General features: G+C 39.8%; 1 protein-coding gene across 4 annotated transcripts; it reads right to left on the minus strand.

Moving 5' to 3' along the window:
- Positions 1 to 3,506: 3,506 nt before the first annotated feature.
- Positions 3,507 to 19,222, minus strand: LOC122564079 (TATA box-binding protein-associated factor RNA polymerase I subunit D). 4 transcript variants are annotated; one of them, XM_043718582.2, is made up of 6 exons: positions 19,080 to 19,222; positions 16,269 to 16,817; positions 13,282 to 13,675; positions 10,505 to 10,677; positions 7,607 to 7,664; positions 3,507 to 4,255 (listed from the first exon to the last, which is right to left on the minus strand). In XM_043718582.2, the coding sequence occupies exons 2-6, from the start codon at positions 16,565 to 16,567 to the stop codon at positions 4,082 to 4,084; spliced, it is 1,098 nt and encodes a 365-aa protein (XP_043574517.2). In that variant the 5' UTR covers positions 16,568 to 16,817; positions 19,080 to 19,222; the 3' UTR covers positions 3,507 to 4,081. The 4 variants fall into 4 exon arrangements, with proteins under 4 accessions (XP_043574517.2, XP_043574515.2, XP_043574516.2 ...); XM_043718580.2 differs by having other exon boundaries at positions 18,988 to 19,222; XM_043718581.2 differs by lacking the exon at positions 19,080 to 19,222 and adding an exon at positions 18,790 to 18,937.
- Positions 19,223 to 19,317: the final 95 nt, after the last annotated feature.

The raw sequence follows: 19,317 nt of genomic DNA on the forward strand, positions 1-19,317 counted from the left end.
TAGTGGCTGTGCAAACATAAAGCTTGACAATAGCTTTGTGCGTGGGAAATTATGTCTCACAAACTTAATTCCGAATTTTTTGAAGAAGTAAAAAAAAGAGGATTGATGAGGGTCGAGTGGTAGATGTGATCTATATGGACTTCAGTAAGGCGTTCAACAAGGTTCCCCATGGGAGACTGGTTAGCAAGATTAGATCTCACGAAATACAGGGGGAAATAGCCATTTGGATACAGAACCGGCTCAAAGGTAGAAGACAGAGGGTAGTGGTGGAGGTTGTTTTTCAGACTGGAGGCCTGTGACCAGTGGAGTGCCACAAGGATCGGTGCTGGGTCCACTACTTTTCGTCATTTATATAAATGATTTGGATGTGTGCATAAGAGGTATAGTTAGTAAGTTTGCAGATGTCACCAAAATTGGAGGTGTAGTGGACAGCGAAGAAGCTTACCTCAGATTACAATGGGATCTTAATCAGATGGGCAAATGGGCTGAGAAGTGGCAGATGGAGTTTAATTCAGATAAATGCGAGGTGCTGCATTTTGGGAAAGCAAATCTTAGCAGGATTTATACACGTAATGGTAAGGTCCTAGGGAGTGTTACTGAACAAAGAGACGTTGGAGTGCAGGTTCATAGCTCCTTGAAAGTGGAGTCACAGGTAGATAGAATAGTGAAGAAGGCATTTGGTATGCTTTCCTTTATTGGTCAGGATATTGAGTACAGGAGTCGGGTGGTCATGTTGCAGCTGTACAGGACATTGGTTAGGCCATTGTTGGAATATTACGTGCAATTCTGGTCTCTTTCCTATCGGAAAGATGTTGTGAAACTTGAAAGGGTTCAGAAAAGATTTACAAGGATGTTGCCAGGGTTGGAGGATTTGAGCTATAGGGAGAGGCTGAACAGACTGGGGCTGTTTTCCCTGGAGCATGGGAAGCTGAGGGGTGACCTTATAGAGATTTACAAAATTATGAGGGACATGGATAGGATAAATAGACAAAGTCTCTCCTCTGGGGTGGGGGAGTCCAGAACTAGAGGGCATAGGTTTCGGGTGAGAGGGGGAAGATATAAAAAAGACCTAAGGGGCAACCTTTTCACGGAGTGGGTGGTGCGTGTATGGAATGAGCTGCCAGAGGAAGTGGTCAGGCTTGGTACAATTGCAACATCTTGTTGGACGGGTATATGAATAGGAAGGGTTTGGAGGGATATGAGCCGGGTGCTGGCAGGTGGGACAAGATTGGGTTGGTATACCTGGTCGGTATGGACGGGTTGGACTGAAAGGTCTGTTTCCATGCTGTACATCTCTATGACTATGACTGTGAAAGAAACTGTCATTTTGTTTACATAAAAACATCTTAAAAACAATTACAACAGAACTTATGTGGCATCTTTTAAACATGAACTTAAACCACATTGTAAGCAGTTTTTGCCTATATATTGTAATGAAAGTCAAGCTAAAAAGTGAAATTATTCAGGTAGAAACTTCAGGATGAAAGTATTTCCATTCTTCCACCCAAGTCTTCAAAACCACATTGTAAAAAAACATGACATCTCCAGGTCAAAAAGATTGGCTATAGCTATACTATTTATACAACATACAAAACCCTCAAACATTCAACTTAAGAATCCATTTATTAATTATCACAGAAGCTAAGTGCTTCTCTCTAACAGTCAACAAAATAAAATTCAGTGTCACTGAAGAGCATAAACTCTGGGTCTGTACTCGATGGAGTTTAGAAAGATGAAGGGGGATCTAATTGAAATTTACAGAATACTGAATGGCCTGGACAGAGTGGATGTGACAAGCGGTGTCCCACAGGGTTCAGCGTTGGGGCCGCAGCTGTTTACGTTATATATTAATGATCTGGATGAAGGGACTGGGGGCATTCTAGCGAAGTTTGCCGATGATACGAAGTTGGGTGGACAGGCAGGTAGTACTGAGGAAGTGGGGAGGCTGCAGAAGGATCTAGACAGTTTGGGAGAGTGGTCCAGGAAATGGGTGATGAAATTCAACGTGAGCAAATGTGAGGTTTTGCACTTTGGAAAAAATAATACAAGCATGGACTACTTTCTAAACTGTGAGAAAATTCAAAAAGCCAAAGTACAAGGGGATCTGGGAGTGCTAATCGAAGATTCTCTAAAGGTAAACATGCAGGTTGAATCCGTGATTAAGAAAGCGAATGCATTGTTGTCATTTATCTCAAGAGAGTTGGAATATAAAAGCAGCAATGTGCTACTGAGACTTTATAAAGCTCTGGCTAGGCCACATTTGGAGTACTGTGTCCAGCTTTGAGCCCCACACCTCAGGAGGGACATACTGGCACTGGAGCGTGTCCAGCGGAGATTCACACGGATGATCCCTGGAATGGCAGGTCTAACATACGAGGAACGGCTGAGGATCCTGGGATTGTATTCATTGGAGTTTAGAAGGTTAAGGGGAGATCTAATAGAAACTTACAAGATAATACATGGCTTGGAAAGGGTGGACGCTAAGAAATTGTTTTCGATGGGCGGGGAGACTAGGACCCGTGGGCACAGCCTTAGAATTAGAGGGGGTAAATTCAGAACAGAAATGCAGAGACATTTCTTCAGCCAGAGAGTGGTGGGCCTGTGGAATTCATTGCCGCGGAGTGCAGTGGAGGCCGGGATACTAAATGGCTTCAAGGCAGAGATTGATAAATTCTTGATGTCACAAGGAATTAAGGGCTATGAGGAGACTGCTGGTAAGTGGAGTTGAAATGCCTATCAGCCATGATTAAATAGCGGAGTGGACTCGATGGGCCAAATGGCCTTACTTCCACTCCTATGTCTTATAGTCTTATGTTAAGAAGATGTTTCCATTGGGAGGAGAGACTAGGACCCAAGGACTCAGCCTTCGAGTAAAGGGAAGACACTTTACAATGGAGATAAAGAGAAACTTCTTCAACCAGAGAGTAGCGAATCTCTGGAATTCACTGCCACAGAAGGCTGTGGAGGCCAGGTCATTGATTTTAAGATGGACACAGGTTTTTGATTGTAAAGAGAATGAAGGGTTACGGGGAGAAAGCGGGAGAATGGAATTGAGACATGTATCAGCCATAATTGAATGGCAGAGTAGACTCAATGGGCTGAATGGCCTAATTTCTGCTCCTGTGTCTTATGTGCATCTACAACAAAAGCCTGCTATTCATCAATGTCTCCCACAATGCTCACACGAAACAACTCCCACAAATCTAATCTTATCTCTAATTTCCAGTGCCAGTTTTAAATTCAATTCAATGTTTGCCAAAATAAATCTCTTATTGAAATGGTTAGTGGTGAAATAATAAAATAATTAAATGCATATTCAATAGATTTGGATTATAAATATTTGATGTTTGCTTGTCAGGTTATTTTTAAAACAATATTTTATGTACTACTACTTCTTAACCAGCCTCCAATTAGCACAGCACATTGAGTTTTTGTTGTGTAAGTATATTTATCACTTTGCAAAAGGTTTGCCCACAGTATTACATTTATATATTTCAGTTGCCCAATTGTCTTTTAACCAGTATATTCTTGACAATGGAATATCCTCAAAATGAATACAAAATGACTTATTTCCAGACATTTTATCCAACTGTAAATTATTGATCTCAGTTATGAACATATACAGACTGCAATGAAAAACCTATCTCGAGCAGGAATATTAACCAACTGCCATTATGACATACAATTGTTAAATTCTCCAGACCAGTAGCTAACCTCTGCATTCCTAAAAATTGGTTAGTGATCATTTATCAATTAAATAGTCATTCCCATTAGCAATTATTCATCTTTCTTTTAGATATCGACAATAATTTTTTATCATTGTTAACATGTTCCATGGGTCACTTTGCATAAAGGAAACACTTCTTGCAGAGATGCTGTTGCCAAGGACTGGATGCGCTGATTCACATTCTCCATTCTCTCCCATACTTTTGAGTGTTCACTGGTCTTGGGATTCTTCAGAAAATAAAGATGTCTGTGTTTTCGCATTTTCCAGTTCATCAGATGATATATTAGTTCTTTGTAGATTTCAACAATGGAATATCTATTGTTGTTGTTACTGCCAATTGTTCTGCCACAATTTTCAGATAGAGGAAGATTTTGTGTTATTTTGTTGGCCTGTTACTGATTTATTTTTCTCAACGGCTTTACTTTTGCCATTAGGTAAACATTTGTCTTTATTTTTGCCCTTGGAGTTATTTTTCCTTCGGCTCTTCTTATATTTTCCAATCTTTTCCATTATAAAACAGCTGTTATCCTACAAATAAAATAAACATTGTGAACAAAGAATGCATTAGCTTAAATACAGTCTATGAACAACATTAGCCTTGATGTATTAGAATGGAAATAGAGAGACTGAGGGAAAGTAAGATATAGACAACAATTTCATACCAGTGGATCAGGAATCTAAATAGGCTATGAACCTTTCACTAGATTTCAGAATATTACAATAATCAAGTCTTAAGGTGCCAAAATTGCCAAAATGTTATGTGCATGATGCAGGTATATTTAAATGTTTAATAACTGAAAAAGGCATTTTATTTCAAGCTTTTCATCTTGCAATCATTAGAACTATTCACAAGAGTACTAATTCAGGGGGAATTATATTTATACTGCATGAGAAGAGAGTGCGGATAGGTTGGCAAATGGATTCAGTTTGGTTGTTGCTTTGCCATGGAGAATACACCAATTAATGATGATTCTCAGGTAACAGCCAGGCTTTGTTTAAGTTTTAAACCAAGCAGATCGGCTCTGATTGGTGAGAGTATTAGGCAATAACTGGAGCATTCTCCATAGCAAAATCTCTACTAGAGTCAATATACCAATAAATCAACACTTCCCTCTTATGCAGATAAACATTGGTTTTCCCCTTCAATTGTTAATCCTGTGAGATTTCCTGAGGAGGACAAGATGAAAAGGCTTGACAACATGTGTATTTCTCTTCAGAAATACTCACGTTCTGCAGTAACAAAGCAACCATTCAAATATTTCTGAACCATCTAACATTAAATATTACCAAACTCTGAATATTCCGTGAAATAAAATCAAGGTTTTGCCTGTTCAAATCATGATTCATGGGTAAATTTTACACCTATGATGTGTTGCCAGTGGAAAAAAATGTAATAACATTGAGTTAACATTTTCAATGTGGCAAAATACATCTTTGGTTAAATTTTAGTTAAAAACTGAATTATACATCCATTGATTGGTATGTTTTATGGATGGGATAACAAACCTGAACATTGTTATTGTTTAAGTTTTGAGCATTATGTTTTAACATACAGTTTAAGACAAATGATTTAGAAGGTTTTGTGGGTGACAGTCTCTTTCGCTCTCTTAGGAAAGCATTGAAAATAATTTTAAGCTGGGGGCGACACTGTGGCTCAGTGGTTAGCACTGTTGCCTCACAGGACCAGGGACTCGGGTTCGATTCCAGCTTCGGATGGAGCTGTATGGAGTTTGTACATTCTCCGTGGGTTTCCTCCGGGTGCTCTGGTTTCCTCCCACAATCCAAAGATGTGCAGCTTAGGTGAATTGGCCATGTTAAATTGCCCATAAAGTTCAGGGATGTGTAGGCTAGGTGTATTTGTCAGGGGTAAATGTAGCATATAGGGTAGGGGAATGGGTCTGGGTGGGTTACTCTTCAGAGGGTCAGTGCGGATGTGTTGGGCCAAATGGCCTGTTTCCACACTGTAGGGATTCTGCTCTGTTCTATTCTACTGAAAAGGAACTATTTGACTAAGAATCAGCCACTTCTTTATTCACTGATGGTATATGGGCATAGCTGACTGGGCCAGCATTTATTGCCCATTCCTAACTACTCTTTAAAAGGTAGTGAGGATCTGCATACTCCTGTACAGTGTGGGTATTTTCAGCAAAATAAATTAATATGATTGTGAGTCAACAAGAATAGGAAAAGAAAACATAAGATATTAGGCAGAATTCTGCCCCACCCGTCTGTGTGGTGCTAGCAATGGCAAGAAAATACACAGAAAAATCAGAATCTCAACATCAACATCAACATTTTTTCTGACTTGCCCTTCAAGCCTTTAAATGGTAACTTCAGAACCTCATGCTCAGCAGTGACTCTGTTACTTCCACAGATTTGAATCTCATTAAAGCACCCACTTGCCTTATTTTAAGCAACTTCCCAAATTCTCCCCTTACTCCCTGACAAACTGAGCAGTACAACTTCTTGACATAAATTATAGTGGGTATTTTACAGCTACAGTTGCATTTCATCAAATGCTTGTCCCAGCGATCATTCAGCAGCTTCTTCACAACCACGTCGCTACATACTTCATGGCCATCATTCTCCTCAGGGGGGTCGGTTTGTGAAGCTGTGTCATGCCAACAGCATGAGTTCAATCTCCACACCATCTGAGGTTACCATTAAAGACTCTCTCTCTCAATCTCTCCCCTCGTGTCTGAGGTTTGGTAGCCCTCAGGTTAAATCACCACCAGTCGTCTCTCTCTAATGAGAGAGCATCCCTAAGGTCTGGTAAGACAATGGTGACTTGACTTGACTCTCTTCAACTCTTTATCCATGCACATCGGCAGCAGCCTGTTTACATAACTGAGCCTGCTCTCAGACTAACACCAGTGATATGCATAAGGAGAAACACATATATCTACTCAGGATACATCTTGTACCTCATGGCTTACTTTCATAGCACTCCCTTTGTGCTAACTTGTAAGCTACCAGGCTCTGTCTACAATTGCTTAATAGTTACTGACTTACAGGCTACCACAGTCTGTTTCATCATATTGCTTCCTGAGCCCATAGAGTCTTCAGTGCTCAGCTACAGGTTGCACACCTTCTGTGGTCTGCATTGCTTTTCAGTGCGGAGGGAAAGGCAGGCAGTTTGTCGTGATAAGGAGCACTGAACAGTCAAGGGGAAGGATGTATGGCCATGTAGCACTGTGCCCTGTCAACGTCACACCTGCAGCACAGGCAGAAAGCAAACTGCATGTGCTTCGAGTAAATGACCAAGTCTTAAAGTCAAAGAGGAGGAGTCCATGGTAAGATGAAGGGGGACTCTGGTCAGTGCCATTAGTCAGTCAAGGAGCACATCACAGTCACATTCAGAGTGTTGCCCTCAATCTGTCAGGCACTTGGCTCACTCGAAGTCTGGGGAACCGTCCTTGTAGACTGGGAACTGGGCTACAGTCAGTACTGCAGATCAAGCGCAACCAGTCCTGGGATACCAGGTAGGTTAGTTGGGGTGCTGTGGAGACATCAGTTCACAAGGACGGGCTGAACTTTCCTGTAGTGAGATGAAAAGAGGGATTGAGTGCAATGGAAGTGGATGGAAGAGCAGTTAAAAGTCTTACAAATACATTCACTGGAGGGTATATTTGATACTTCCATCTTATTTTAAACAATGAATAAATTTTCTTTAATAAATTTAAGTACTTCTTTTTAAGGTAGGCATTGAAACTAAGTTATAGGTAAATATACTTTGTAATTCAATGTAATTAATTTATAAACCTTGGTTTGAGTATACCATTAGTTATTACTTTACTTGATTCATAAATATAAAATACCATTCACTATTAAAACTTAATACTGCAGAGACTACATATCCAATATAAATAATTTAGTTACCACAACTTTTACACCGAATGTGTTTTCGTTATTGAAGTCTTCAATGCAGGTTTCATCACTATAACATTAAAAACATTATTGTCACAGTGGTTTATATTAAAGTACATGTTAAATAAAAGAATAACTTAAAACGCTGCTTTAAGTATTACCACGTTATTGATAGGTGCGAACAATGGAATGTTGCATAAAAAGGTGGTTTAAAAGTAAATCTCCAAGTCAGGCTGAGGCACTGTCACAGTCCTCTCCAAGTAATCAGATTTGATGACCATGAAAGGAATCTAATTCTTATTTTAATTACTGAACAAAAATGAATTAAATGGTTTTAAAGATGTCCAAAATATTGTCCTGTGATAGGGAGCGAACAGTACAAACTGAAAGCAGCTTCAGATTTATCATGTAGTTTGGTTCCCTGGAAATACTCCAATGGACCCGAGCAAATACTGATATATGCAACCATCTGTCTTAGTTTTTGAAAATAAACAGTGTCAGCTACACAAAATACAAATGTTGTCATTGCACAGCATTTTTAAAAAGTATGTATATATAAATAATGAAGATCAAACTTGTTAAGTCAAAGCTAAGGTCAGATAAAAGATGTAGAGAGCTAGTGAATTTCAGCATAGAATCACCCTGAGCAGGTAAACTGGAATCTTCACATAAAACGTGGAAATTCAATGGGTGAGATTCACATCATAAGCAGGAGTAGCCATTCAGTCACTTTAAACCGATCTGCCATTCAATAAGATCATGAAATTGGTACGGGGGGATACCAGCAGAATGACTTTATTCTTAAACTAGAAGAGCATGTTTTCATTGTCTATTATGTAGGAAAATAAATCACATCATTCATCCTCATGGATGCAAACCATTACAATTAATTCGACTTATCATTAATTGGTATTGTCAGCCAACAGTGTCAGGATTTATCAGAAACTACAGCTCCTGGATAAAGTAATTTAAAATTGATACAATATCAAAAATGCAGATTAGAGAATAGGGATTAAAGAATGAGGGGAAACAGGAGTTGAGAATAAATTATGTACTACGCGGAAGTGGGTACTGCAAATGCTGGAGATTAGAGTCAACATTAGAGTAGAGTAATGCTGGAAAAGCACAGCAGGTCAGGCAGTATCCGAGTAGCAGGAAAATCGATGATTTGGGCAAAAGCCCTTTATTAGGAATCATCCGGACGAAGGGCTTTTGCCTGAAATGTCAATTTACCCGTTCCTCGGATACTGCCTGACCTGCTGTGCTTTTCCAGCATTACTCTAATCTTGACAGATTAAATACATCTACTTGTTACATTACTCACTGAATGTTACATTAATAGTGAATCCATTCCTAAACTGAAAAATAAATAAATGTTTTAGGCCCCCCCCCATCCCACAAAAGGAATCGCTCTTATAAACATGGCGCTTAATAAACTATTATTTGCATGCTTTTCAATTGTTCTGATATTGACATAAGTAATAAATACATTAACAATCTTAGATGAAATTCTTTTGTCCATTATTTGACAAATTATAAACACATTTTTATTTTGTTAATGTGCATTTATATACTTTATTCAGCCAAGTTGGTGGTTATCAACCTAAAACTATTCACGACCAGTATTACTGTTCTAATTGACAGGGTTTCTTTTAGTAGAGGGATTAGCCTTTACTTCTCCCACCCCTTATAGCTTTGCTGGTGTCTGAGTCGGTGGATGGATACACAAGTTGCTCCAATCTTTTATTTAGTTGCAGGTGGGGAAGTAGATCAGATCCACTTTCTCTATCATTCTCCAATGATTTACTTATTATTTGCTGTTAATGGAGTCTTACATTGAAGGGGAGACTGAATTTACACCCACCACTGCTTTGGTGTTCTAATAAGTTGTGGTAATAATTCAGGAGTCTTCTCAGGCAATGTACTCCACTTCTGCCCACTGACCACTGGCTTGCACTCTCCATTGTGAGGGAACTTAGTTTCAGGCACCTCTCAATAAAGTAACCAGTTTACAGTTAAATCTCTCACTGTTCAACATAATTAAAAATCACACAACACCAGGTTAGAGTCCAACAGGTTTATTTGGAAGCACTCGGTGTTCAACAAGTAAGTTCGAACATGTAGAGCCCTTAGTATCTCACCCATGAGACCATTTCTCATTTCTATAATTAGATGGCCAGTGTCAGTGAGCTATTCAACTGAGGAGGCATCATAGATGGGCCCGATCTAGTCCTCATCTGATAGCTGTATGTGTATTTCCAAACAAAAATCACTAAATAGTGGTCAGGAGTGGAAACTGTGGGTCATTTTAATTTTTCTGGTCCAGGAATGTTGAGAAAAATTCTATTGTTTCAATCACCTCCGGGGCTAAGACCAGTTAGTCTGGCCGATATTAAGGAACCTCCTGCCCTGAATGATTCAATCTACACCGAGCAGCGACCAAACTAGACCCTTGAAATAATTACGACAGGCCAAAAGTACAACTGCTGATCCTTTAGATTAGATTACTTACAGTGTGGAAACAGGCCCTTCGGCCCAACAAGTCCACACCGCCCCACCGAAGCGCAACCCACCCATACCCCTACATTTACCCCTTACCTAACACTACGGGCAATTTAGCATGGCTAATTCACCTGACGTGCACATCTTTTGGACTGTGGGAGGAAACCGGAGCACCTGGAGGAAAACCACGCAGACACGGGGAGAACGTGCAAACTCCACACAGTCAGTCACCTGAGGCGGGAATTGAACCCGGGTCTCTGGCGCTGTGAGGCAGCAATGCTAACCACTGTGCCACCATGCCGATCCTCTAGAAGAACTGCAGATCACAGGCTAGTATTAATACAGTACATATGTACACATAGGTAAGGAAGCTAGGGGAACCTTTGCACTTCAGAAGTATAGGTTTACCTGCTTTCTTGTATCGGTGAAATTGGTCTTTTCTCATCCAAGTACTTGCATTGCCTTAGTGGGCCACGGTCTCTGTCTGGACAGTCCACGTTTATTTTTTCTAAGGATTTTACGAGGTGCTTGTGACATTTTAACTCCTTCATATAAGTAAATAATCCACACAAAGCTGCCTGCTGTAAATCAAGAAAATTTAAATGTTAGTTAAGGACTCTGTTTACTTGCTTTTAAATTGGTCTGTGATATTGGTATTTGTGATAAAAATGTTAACAACAATATGTGAAAGTCTTTTCCGTTAGCTAGCAAAATATAACCACTTATTTTTAGCTTGGTCATGCCCTTTTATAAATAGTCAAAATCATTTCATGCTAATGAATGAAGTTGCAGAGAGCTTGCAAGTACATAGGCTGCAGTAGGTAGAATACAGTATATATCAGAGCATATGTTGCGAAGATGGTAGAAATAGGTGGCACAAACCTATGAAGAAATTTTGAGACAACTTTAAGATTAATGAACTTTAAAATTTGCACACCGTAAGATGGAAATGACCAATTTAGGTAAATTGCATTTTGGTAAAACAAACAAGAGCAGGACTTATACAATTAAAAGTAGGGCCTTGGGTAGTGTTGCAGTGTTGTGGGGAGGGGAAGAAAGAAATAAGGGGCTGCATAGTGGCTGAGTGGTTAGCACTGCTGCCTCACAATGCCAGGGACCTGGGGTTGATTCCACCATCAGCCGACTGTCTGCGTCAAGTTTGCACATTCTCCTCATGCCTGTGTGGTTGGGTTTCCTCTGGGTGCTCTGGCTTCTTGCCACAGTCCAAAGATGTGCAAGTTTGATGGACTGGCTATACTAAATTGCCCATAGTGATCAGGGATGTGCAGACTAGGTAAATTAATGGGTTATTCGAAATGCAGGATTACAGGGAGAGGGTAAGGTCGGTGGGGAGGGAAAGAGGGGTGTGCGGTGGGTGGTTCTGGTTGGGATGCTCTTTCAATGGGCCGAATGGTCTACCTCCACACTGCAGGGATTCTATTATTCTTCATAAGGTGAATGACAGGTGTCTTTTCTCTAGGGTGGGGGATTTCAAGACAAGGAGGCACATTTTTAAGGTAAGAGGAGAAAGATTGGAAAAAAGATATGAAGGCCAACTTTTCTTTTCTTCCCCCCACAGAGTGTGGCTCGTGTGAGGAATGAACTACCAGAGGAAGTGGTGAATGCTGGTACAGTTACTATTTTTAAAATACATTTGGATAAGTATATGAATAAGACAGATTTGGAAAGACACAGACCAAGCGTACGCAGGCAGGACTAGTTTAATTTGGGATTATGGTCAGCATGGACTGGTTAGACTGAAGGGCTGTATGGCTTCTATGACTCTAAGTGATAGAGTAGTAGTGGTAGCGTAGTCACGATTACAATGTGTGAAGTGTGGCATCTAATTTGCACACCACAAACAGAAATATGAGAATGGCCAGATAAACTGTTTCAGTGTTGGTGAATGAAAGATAAATACTGACGAAGGTACAGGGATGACTCCCTTGCTCTTCAATGAAATAGTGCCAGAAGATGTTTTACATTTATTGATGAGGACAGATGGTGTTTCCATTTAATATTTCACCCAAAAGATGACAGCCATGCTTGCTGTGCTCAAGGCTAGAGTGGGACTTGAACCAGAACCTTGTGACTGGGAGGCATGAATGCTGCCAAATGAGCCACAACTGCCATTGCAAACACGTTAATAAGAACAGAAATGACAGGAACAGAAAAATCAGGGCAGTGGGAAAAAAAACTTAATTTTCTCAGTAACTCTGGTAGGATTGATTGAATCTGGTGTGATTACCAAGCCCATGAAAAAGCAATCTCGGCCACTGAAGGATAATAAAGATTACTTCCTGGGGCCAGAACAAGAAGGTGAGGATTTGAAGTAAGCAGATCACAGAACGGATGTAAATTTGACTGATATTAAATAAATCTATGCATGTAATGAAAATGTGTTGTGGAAATGTGTGAAAAGCACTAAACAATACAAATAAGATACAGCCCCCTCACCTCCATCACCTCAAGGTAAGAAGAAAATAGCCCATTAGTAATGCATTCAGTAAAAACAAAATCAAATACTTTAAGAAACTTGGCTAGTCCCTAAAGATAGAACTTTTCAGGCCTTCTATTTTAACCCTTCCCGTGCAGCATCCCTGCATCACAAATAACTAAACGAATGGACAAAATATCATTCTCAAACTTGAAGCGACAGAATAACTGGAAACCCATTCTTTCCTCTGTTAATGGATTTATTATTACAGGTAAACTACTACTGATGCATGATGATGGCACAAGTCAGGCTGGAGTGGAATACCATAACAGCAGATCTCCAGCAGGAGTAATTGCAAGCCACAACAGTTTTATTTACAATTACCTAGTTTAATAAATTTTGTGTCCCTGTAGGTTGCAAAGTAGAATTTTCATTGTAGCTATGGCAACTGCTAATTTTGTCATTCTTTATCTAGGCAATCACCAGAATAACTCACATTTCCTGAAAACCCTTTTAAAACAAGGATTTTGGCCAAGCAAAGAAATAAAAGACTGGCCAATAGCCAGTTTCCATTGGGATCATACAACAAAAGTAATCACGAAATGCTTTAGAAGAAAAATAACAAAAATAAAAGATGTGCAAATAGTTTGAATTGAATAATGATTTGAAAAATATCATGGAGAATATATTTCATAGAATGTTTGACTATAACCATTATCATATAAGGCACAATGGACCTCATATTTACCTCATATGCAAAAATCATCTTAAATGGTAAATGCTTTCTTCCATATTCCTTCTGCACAAATGGAAACTGTAATCCTCGTTCCTTCAACCTCCTCATCTTCTCAGCTTTGGTTAAGGATGATCGAGGCCTTCCTACTGGATGCCCAGTCCTCTGATAAACAGATTTCTTTTTGTATTTCTTGCGTCGTCGCCATCTTTTTCCTTCACCAACCGTCACATAATTTGGACGATATGCAATGTCATCTGAGTCAGTTGAGCTGTCGGTATTTTCTGCAGTTTGATCTTGGATGGCTGATCTGGTTGGACATTTTCCGGTGGCCCGTGTTCTCGCCTTTCTGAGCGGTACAACGGGACGCTGTGTTATAAATAAACTGCTCTCTGAATCTGAGCTATCCCTAGAATTAAAAATAAACAATCTGTCAATATTGAACAAAGATTTTAGGTTACAGTGGTGCTGGAAAAGCTCAACAGGTCAGGCAGCATCCGAGGAGCAGGAAAATCGACGTTTTGGGCAAAAGACTGATGAAGGGCTTTTGCCCGAAACGTCGATTTTCCTGCTCCTCGGATGCTGCCTGATCTGCTGAGCTTTTCCTGCACCACTCTCATCTAAACTCTGGTTTCCAGCATCTGCAGTCCTTACTTTTACTTACTGAACAAAGATTATCATGACACCATGCAAATATACATCTCATAACAGCCAATTACAAGGAGGATTTAAGAGTAATCGACTTTAAGAAATCTGACCATTGTCACTTTAAACATTCCACTGGTTTAGCATCAGGTATCCCATTGTGTTAAGGATCGGAGGTTTGTCCCATAAGCAGACCATGCATCCTCTGAACTGAAGTTAACTACTGACACTAAATATTTGGTATTTCACAACCAAAAGGTTGTGCGATAGACTTCTTGTTGCATCTCCCAGCAACTAACATCTTGCAAGTCTTACCTCATATTTCCTGGCTTTATGGAGGGCTGACTGAAAAATGCTCTGGTAGGAAAAGGCAAACCCATAAACTACTTTACATATGCATATTAATACTCCACCATTTTCATAGTTGTGTTTCATTAATCACCTTAGCGCGTTATATTAAAACTACGATAAAGTGTAACTTTTCCACTTTTGTTGGCAAAACGTTCTGACAAGCTAGCAGTTCCCAAGTTAGCTACTTGTGTAGTCCTGTTGCAAGGCATATGTGCCCACCTCAAATCCCTATATCAAGAAAGAAAAATGAACGAAAACATGGTTTTATGTTCTGTCCCTTGACTACGAATGCATGGAATAGTTATATCAAGCCGCTTATTATCTTCCTCATGCAATTTAATTTAAACTTTAGTTAAATGAAGGAAAATTATTCTGACATAAGGACAGGAGGTAGGAATAATGTTAATAATTTTCAATGACTTAAAACAAAAACAACAAGTTTAACAGCTGGACAGTTGGTTGCTCTCTTTTTGAACAGCACATTTAACACCTCTAATGATCCAAATCAAAACAAATTTTGGTCAATGTCGACAGAATTAAATGTTAAAAAGTGCTGTATGAGGTAGCCCTTTGGAATCCAACTCTAAGATATGGAAATCTAAATTAAAACGACTTTGTTAAAAAGGTAAAAATCCAGAAAAACATTAGTTATTCAAGACTGTGACACAAACTTGGGCTCAGAAGGTCACTTATAAACACTTCATGCTGGAATGATTTGAGCACTCAGATTCTGTACAATTCTGAGAAATAATGCAATATTTTAACTTGGATTTTAACCGAATTCACTCTGGATTCTGTTCTCTTCCCGATTAGACACATTCATTTCTTTAACCTCATGAAAGGGTCAGGGTGAATAGCTGATTCTGTCTTAGTTCTAACCGAAGTAGTTAGCTCAGACCAATTGTGTTAAATGTTGGGGTTTTTAAATAAATAATTGAAACAGTAGAATAAAGGGAAACATACTTAGCAGTTCTTCAGAAAAAAGGTATGTTGTATTGATTCAAAGACGAGTGACATTGAGTTCATTCTTGGCAGCTAAGGAAACTAATTATCAGGGAAAACATACACTATTCCCACAAAGCCTATTCTTCCCTCAACTCCAGTCATTGCTCAGTGATTCTTGAGGGAAACAGGTCAAGCTCAGTAATGAAGCTTGTCTAAAATGAATAATGGCTAGCTGAGGGAGATAGTGGAAAACTGCCAGTACATATAATACCATCAAAAGGTGTGGAGGACAAAATTACAGGAAAACATAGCTTTCCTTTAAATTTCAATAACCCTAGAGTGTCAATCATACCTAGGAAAGTGGGCTCCGATAATCCAACCAAATATCTTTATCTGGTACACTGGCACTGTATTTTTCATACCACACACAAATGGAGATATCCTGATCACTCTTGCAAATGATTATGGATGCTGGGTCAGTTGAAATTTGAGACCGAGAACACAGGATTTTGGTAGGAACAGCAAACTTCTATTTGGGAAAGTTTCAAAGTGCTTGAACACCAATTACGCAATTTTGAAATGAGGTATAGGAAAAGTAAAGGTAGGTGAATGGAGTTGACATGCAGATCTGCTATGAGCAAATTAAAATGCCACAATGGCCTGCTTCTAATCTCTCGTGTATAGATTTTTTAAGCTTTAAGGCAGTCCTAATACCCAGAATTGAGAGTGTGGTGCTGGAAAAGTACAGCAGGTCAGGCAGCATCTGAGGAGCAGGAGAACCGACGTTTCAGGCATGAGCCCTTCACCTGCAGTCCTCACTTTCTCCTAGTCCTAATATTCACCATCATAAATTCAGGTTTGGTTTTAACTCTGCATTGTGCATTCTGATCTTTTAGTTTCACTAACATTAGGGATTCACTGAAAAATACATGTGCTCCTCTAACAATGGATCCTGGAAAAATGTTCACAACAAGTAAGAAAACCAAAAAAAACTTAAATTGTTCACTTGTTAAAAATGCATAACTAAGGAGTTTGATTGTTTCTGAATACTTAAAACATACCGCTCTGATAACTCTACCACAGTTCTTTCAATGTCACCAGGAGGAGTAAATGGAGCAGTGTATTCAGGTTGATAATTCAACACATTCTGTTGAGATTCATCTTGAATTGTATCCGGAACATAATCTCCTTCTGAGCTATTTATAGAGATGGGCAAGTCCATTTGCTCAGCAACTATTTTCATTGTCTTCTCGCTAATATCCGGTAACAACTGCTCAATCCCATCATCTTCATCTGAAAATAGCAAAACACTATTTTCACTGTCATCCTTTGAGCCTGTCATATTTGTTTCACCTTCCATTTCTTTTCTCCAATTTTCTTCAGCCTTGCTGTGCAAATCCGATCAAGAAAGTCAGATCATTTTCATTTTTAGAAATGCAATTTGTATAAAAGCTATCTCAATAACAGTGAGAGATAAGGGCAAATGTCCATGTTATACTGCACACCGGCAGTTGATAAGGTGGATATTTTTGTAGATTCCATTTCTCACTGGCATTTCATGGGACGATTGAGTGGTTTTGCAAATTCACTCCCTTCCTGTTGAGCTTGGCCTGGCACAATAAAAAAAAAGAAATTCCAATTACTCCCAGTACAAAACTGTATTTGTTGTGCAAATGCATCATATTTACAAGGTTACACTTAACCAAATGGGTCAGGAGGCCTGGGCTCGAGATCCTCCTGCTCCAAAGGTGGGTCATAACATGTCTGAACAGAACAATTAAAAATATCTGCACTCAACCAGCTATGCTTTACCAATAACCCATGCATTCCAATCCATTTTTGCATCCCAATACATCACTTACTTTTACAGCTTTCTTTGGTAGTTTCATCCAGCAAGTTAAACATCCTATGTCATATGTAGGACTCTGGTTTATTGATGTGCACTCTTACTAAATTAGAAATTAGTTGTCACAATGTTATGCATCTTTTTGATAATAATGCCAGGATGCAATATAGTAACAAGGCAAAGGAGTTGAAGTCTGTAATCTACTTGTTAAAATGACATATTTGAGGAAACTAGTTAATTATCTCAGAGTACAATGGGACTTTGATCAGAATGGACCAATTGGCTGATGAATGATAGATGGAGTTTAATTTCAATAAATGTGAGGTGTTGCATTTTGGGAAGGCAAATCAGCACAGGAGGTTTTGTGGAGTGTTTCTGAACAAAGGGTGCAGGTACATTATTCTTTGAAAGTGGAATCGCAGGTAGACAGGGCAGTGAAGGCGGCATTTGGCATGTTTGCCTTCATTGGTCAGAATACTGAGTACAGGAGTTGGGATGTTATGTTGCAACTGTGCAGGCCATTGATAATCGACGTTTCGGGCATAAGCCCTTCTTCAGGAAGCCCTTCCTGAAGAAGGGCTTATGCCCGAAACGTCGATTCACCTGTTCCCTGGATGCTGCCTGACCTGCTGCGCTTTTCCAGCAACACATTTCCAGCTCTGATCTCCAGCATCTGCAGACCTCACTTTCTCCCCAGGCCATTGATAAGGCCACTTTTAGAAAACTGTGTACAATTCTGGTCCCCCTTCTGCAGGAAAGATGCTAAACTTGAGAGATTGCAGAGAAGATTTACGAGGATGTTGCTGGGACTGAGTTAGACGGGGAGGTCGATTAGGCTAGCACCTTTCCGCCTGGAGCTTCAGAAGCAGAAGGGTGACCTTTTGGAGGTTTACAAAATCATGAGGGGCATGGATAGTGTGAATAGCCAAAGTCTTTCTCCTAGGGTGATGAAGTCCAAAACTAGAGGGCATAGGTTTAAAGCGAAAGGGGAAATATTTAAAAAGGACCAGAGGGGTTTTGTGCAGAAGGTGGTATAGGTATAGAACAAGCTGTGAGAGGAAGCAGTGGAATTACAACATTTAAAAGCATTTGGATGGGTACATGAATAGGAAGGTTTACAGAGACATGGGCTAAATGCTGGCAAATGGGACTAGGTGAGATTGGGATGTCTGGTCGGCTCGGACGAGTTTGACCGAGGTGTCTGTTTCTGGGCTGTATGACTGCAATAATAATCCATCAAATGCTATCACCACAAAGTAACTGCAATAACCATGTGATTTAAGTTATTCGGCCCTCTAATAATCTAAATGCAAAGTTGTCAACATCAAACAACAGAAGTGCGATTTAATGATCTCAAAAGGAGGAAGCACTTTGTTAAAAAGTAAACACAGCTTATGAGTTAGTTAAACTAAGTTAACATTTTCTCAAAATCAAAATTATTGTCACAGGAAATAATGAGGGCCATCTAGCGGACTTATTCCAACACTAGGGCTTTTAATTAATTTTCAAGACCTCCGGCTTCATGTTTAGGACAATCAAACTGCGATCTTTTTGCCTGAAATTAAAAGTCACACCCCCCTCCCCGCAATGCAGGAAGACATTTTAATATTTCCTAACTCCTCTCTGTTCATTATTAACTACTCTGTACACAGGAGGTAGAAGATCAAGTTAAATCCATTTTAATTCCACGGGGAATTATCAATTTGAAACATTTTAGAAAACGTTTTTCTTTTTACCAAAAAAGGATATTAAGACACGTGGAAGTGTTGAAGTAAAAGTGGAGGGTTGTTGGCTATCAGGAGCTGCGACTGACTGTATCTGCTCAGAGCAGCGGGTAGGATTGGCTCCAGAAGCCGGGTCAGACAGGCGCTGATCCCGGGGGCTCTCCCACTGCCTTTACCCCCCCCCCCCCCTCACCCTAAAACCCCACTCACCCCGTTCACCAGCAGCTCCCAGCGAAGGCACGGCCGAAATCTTACCCGGAGGTTCAACCGGATGACGTTCACCACATGCATACAGCACTCACCAGTGTATCATCAAGTGAAGCCAAAACGAGCAGAACATTAAAAATTAAGATTGAACATGCTTTTCATTTTAAAACCAAAGATAAATCACCTCCCCCATTCATTTGTCCCTTTTGTTTTGGGACTGTTGTAACCACTGTTTAAGCAGGAACATTTCCCTAACTCTGTCTGCTCTTGTAACCAAGTAGAACACGTTACAAATTGTAACAAATTGATACAAATATGTTCAGTGCGATCTCC

The sequence above is a fragment of the Chiloscyllium plagiosum genome, unplaced genomic scaffold, assembly GCF_037043375.1.
Source record: "Chiloscyllium plagiosum isolate Xiang-an unplaced genomic scaffold, Cpla_swu_hap1 HiC_scaffold_31, whole genome shotgun sequence".
NCBI classification, from domain to species: domain Eukaryota; kingdom Metazoa; phylum Chordata; class Chondrichthyes; order Orectolobiformes; family Hemiscylliidae; genus Chiloscyllium; species Chiloscyllium plagiosum.

Coding starts and splice junctions, on each gene's coding strand:
- LOC122564079 (XM_043718582.2), bottom strand. CDS start 16,567: ATGGAAGGTGAAACAAATATGACAGGCTCAAAGGATGACAGTGAAAAT. Junction 10,678..13,281: donor AGATGATTTTTGCATATGAG/GTAAATATGAGG, acceptor CTTGATTTACAG/CAGGCAGCTTTGTGTGGATT. Junction 7,665..10,504: donor TCACCGATACAAGAAAGCAG/GTAAACCTATAC, acceptor TTAATGTTATAG/TGATGAAACCTGCATTGAAG.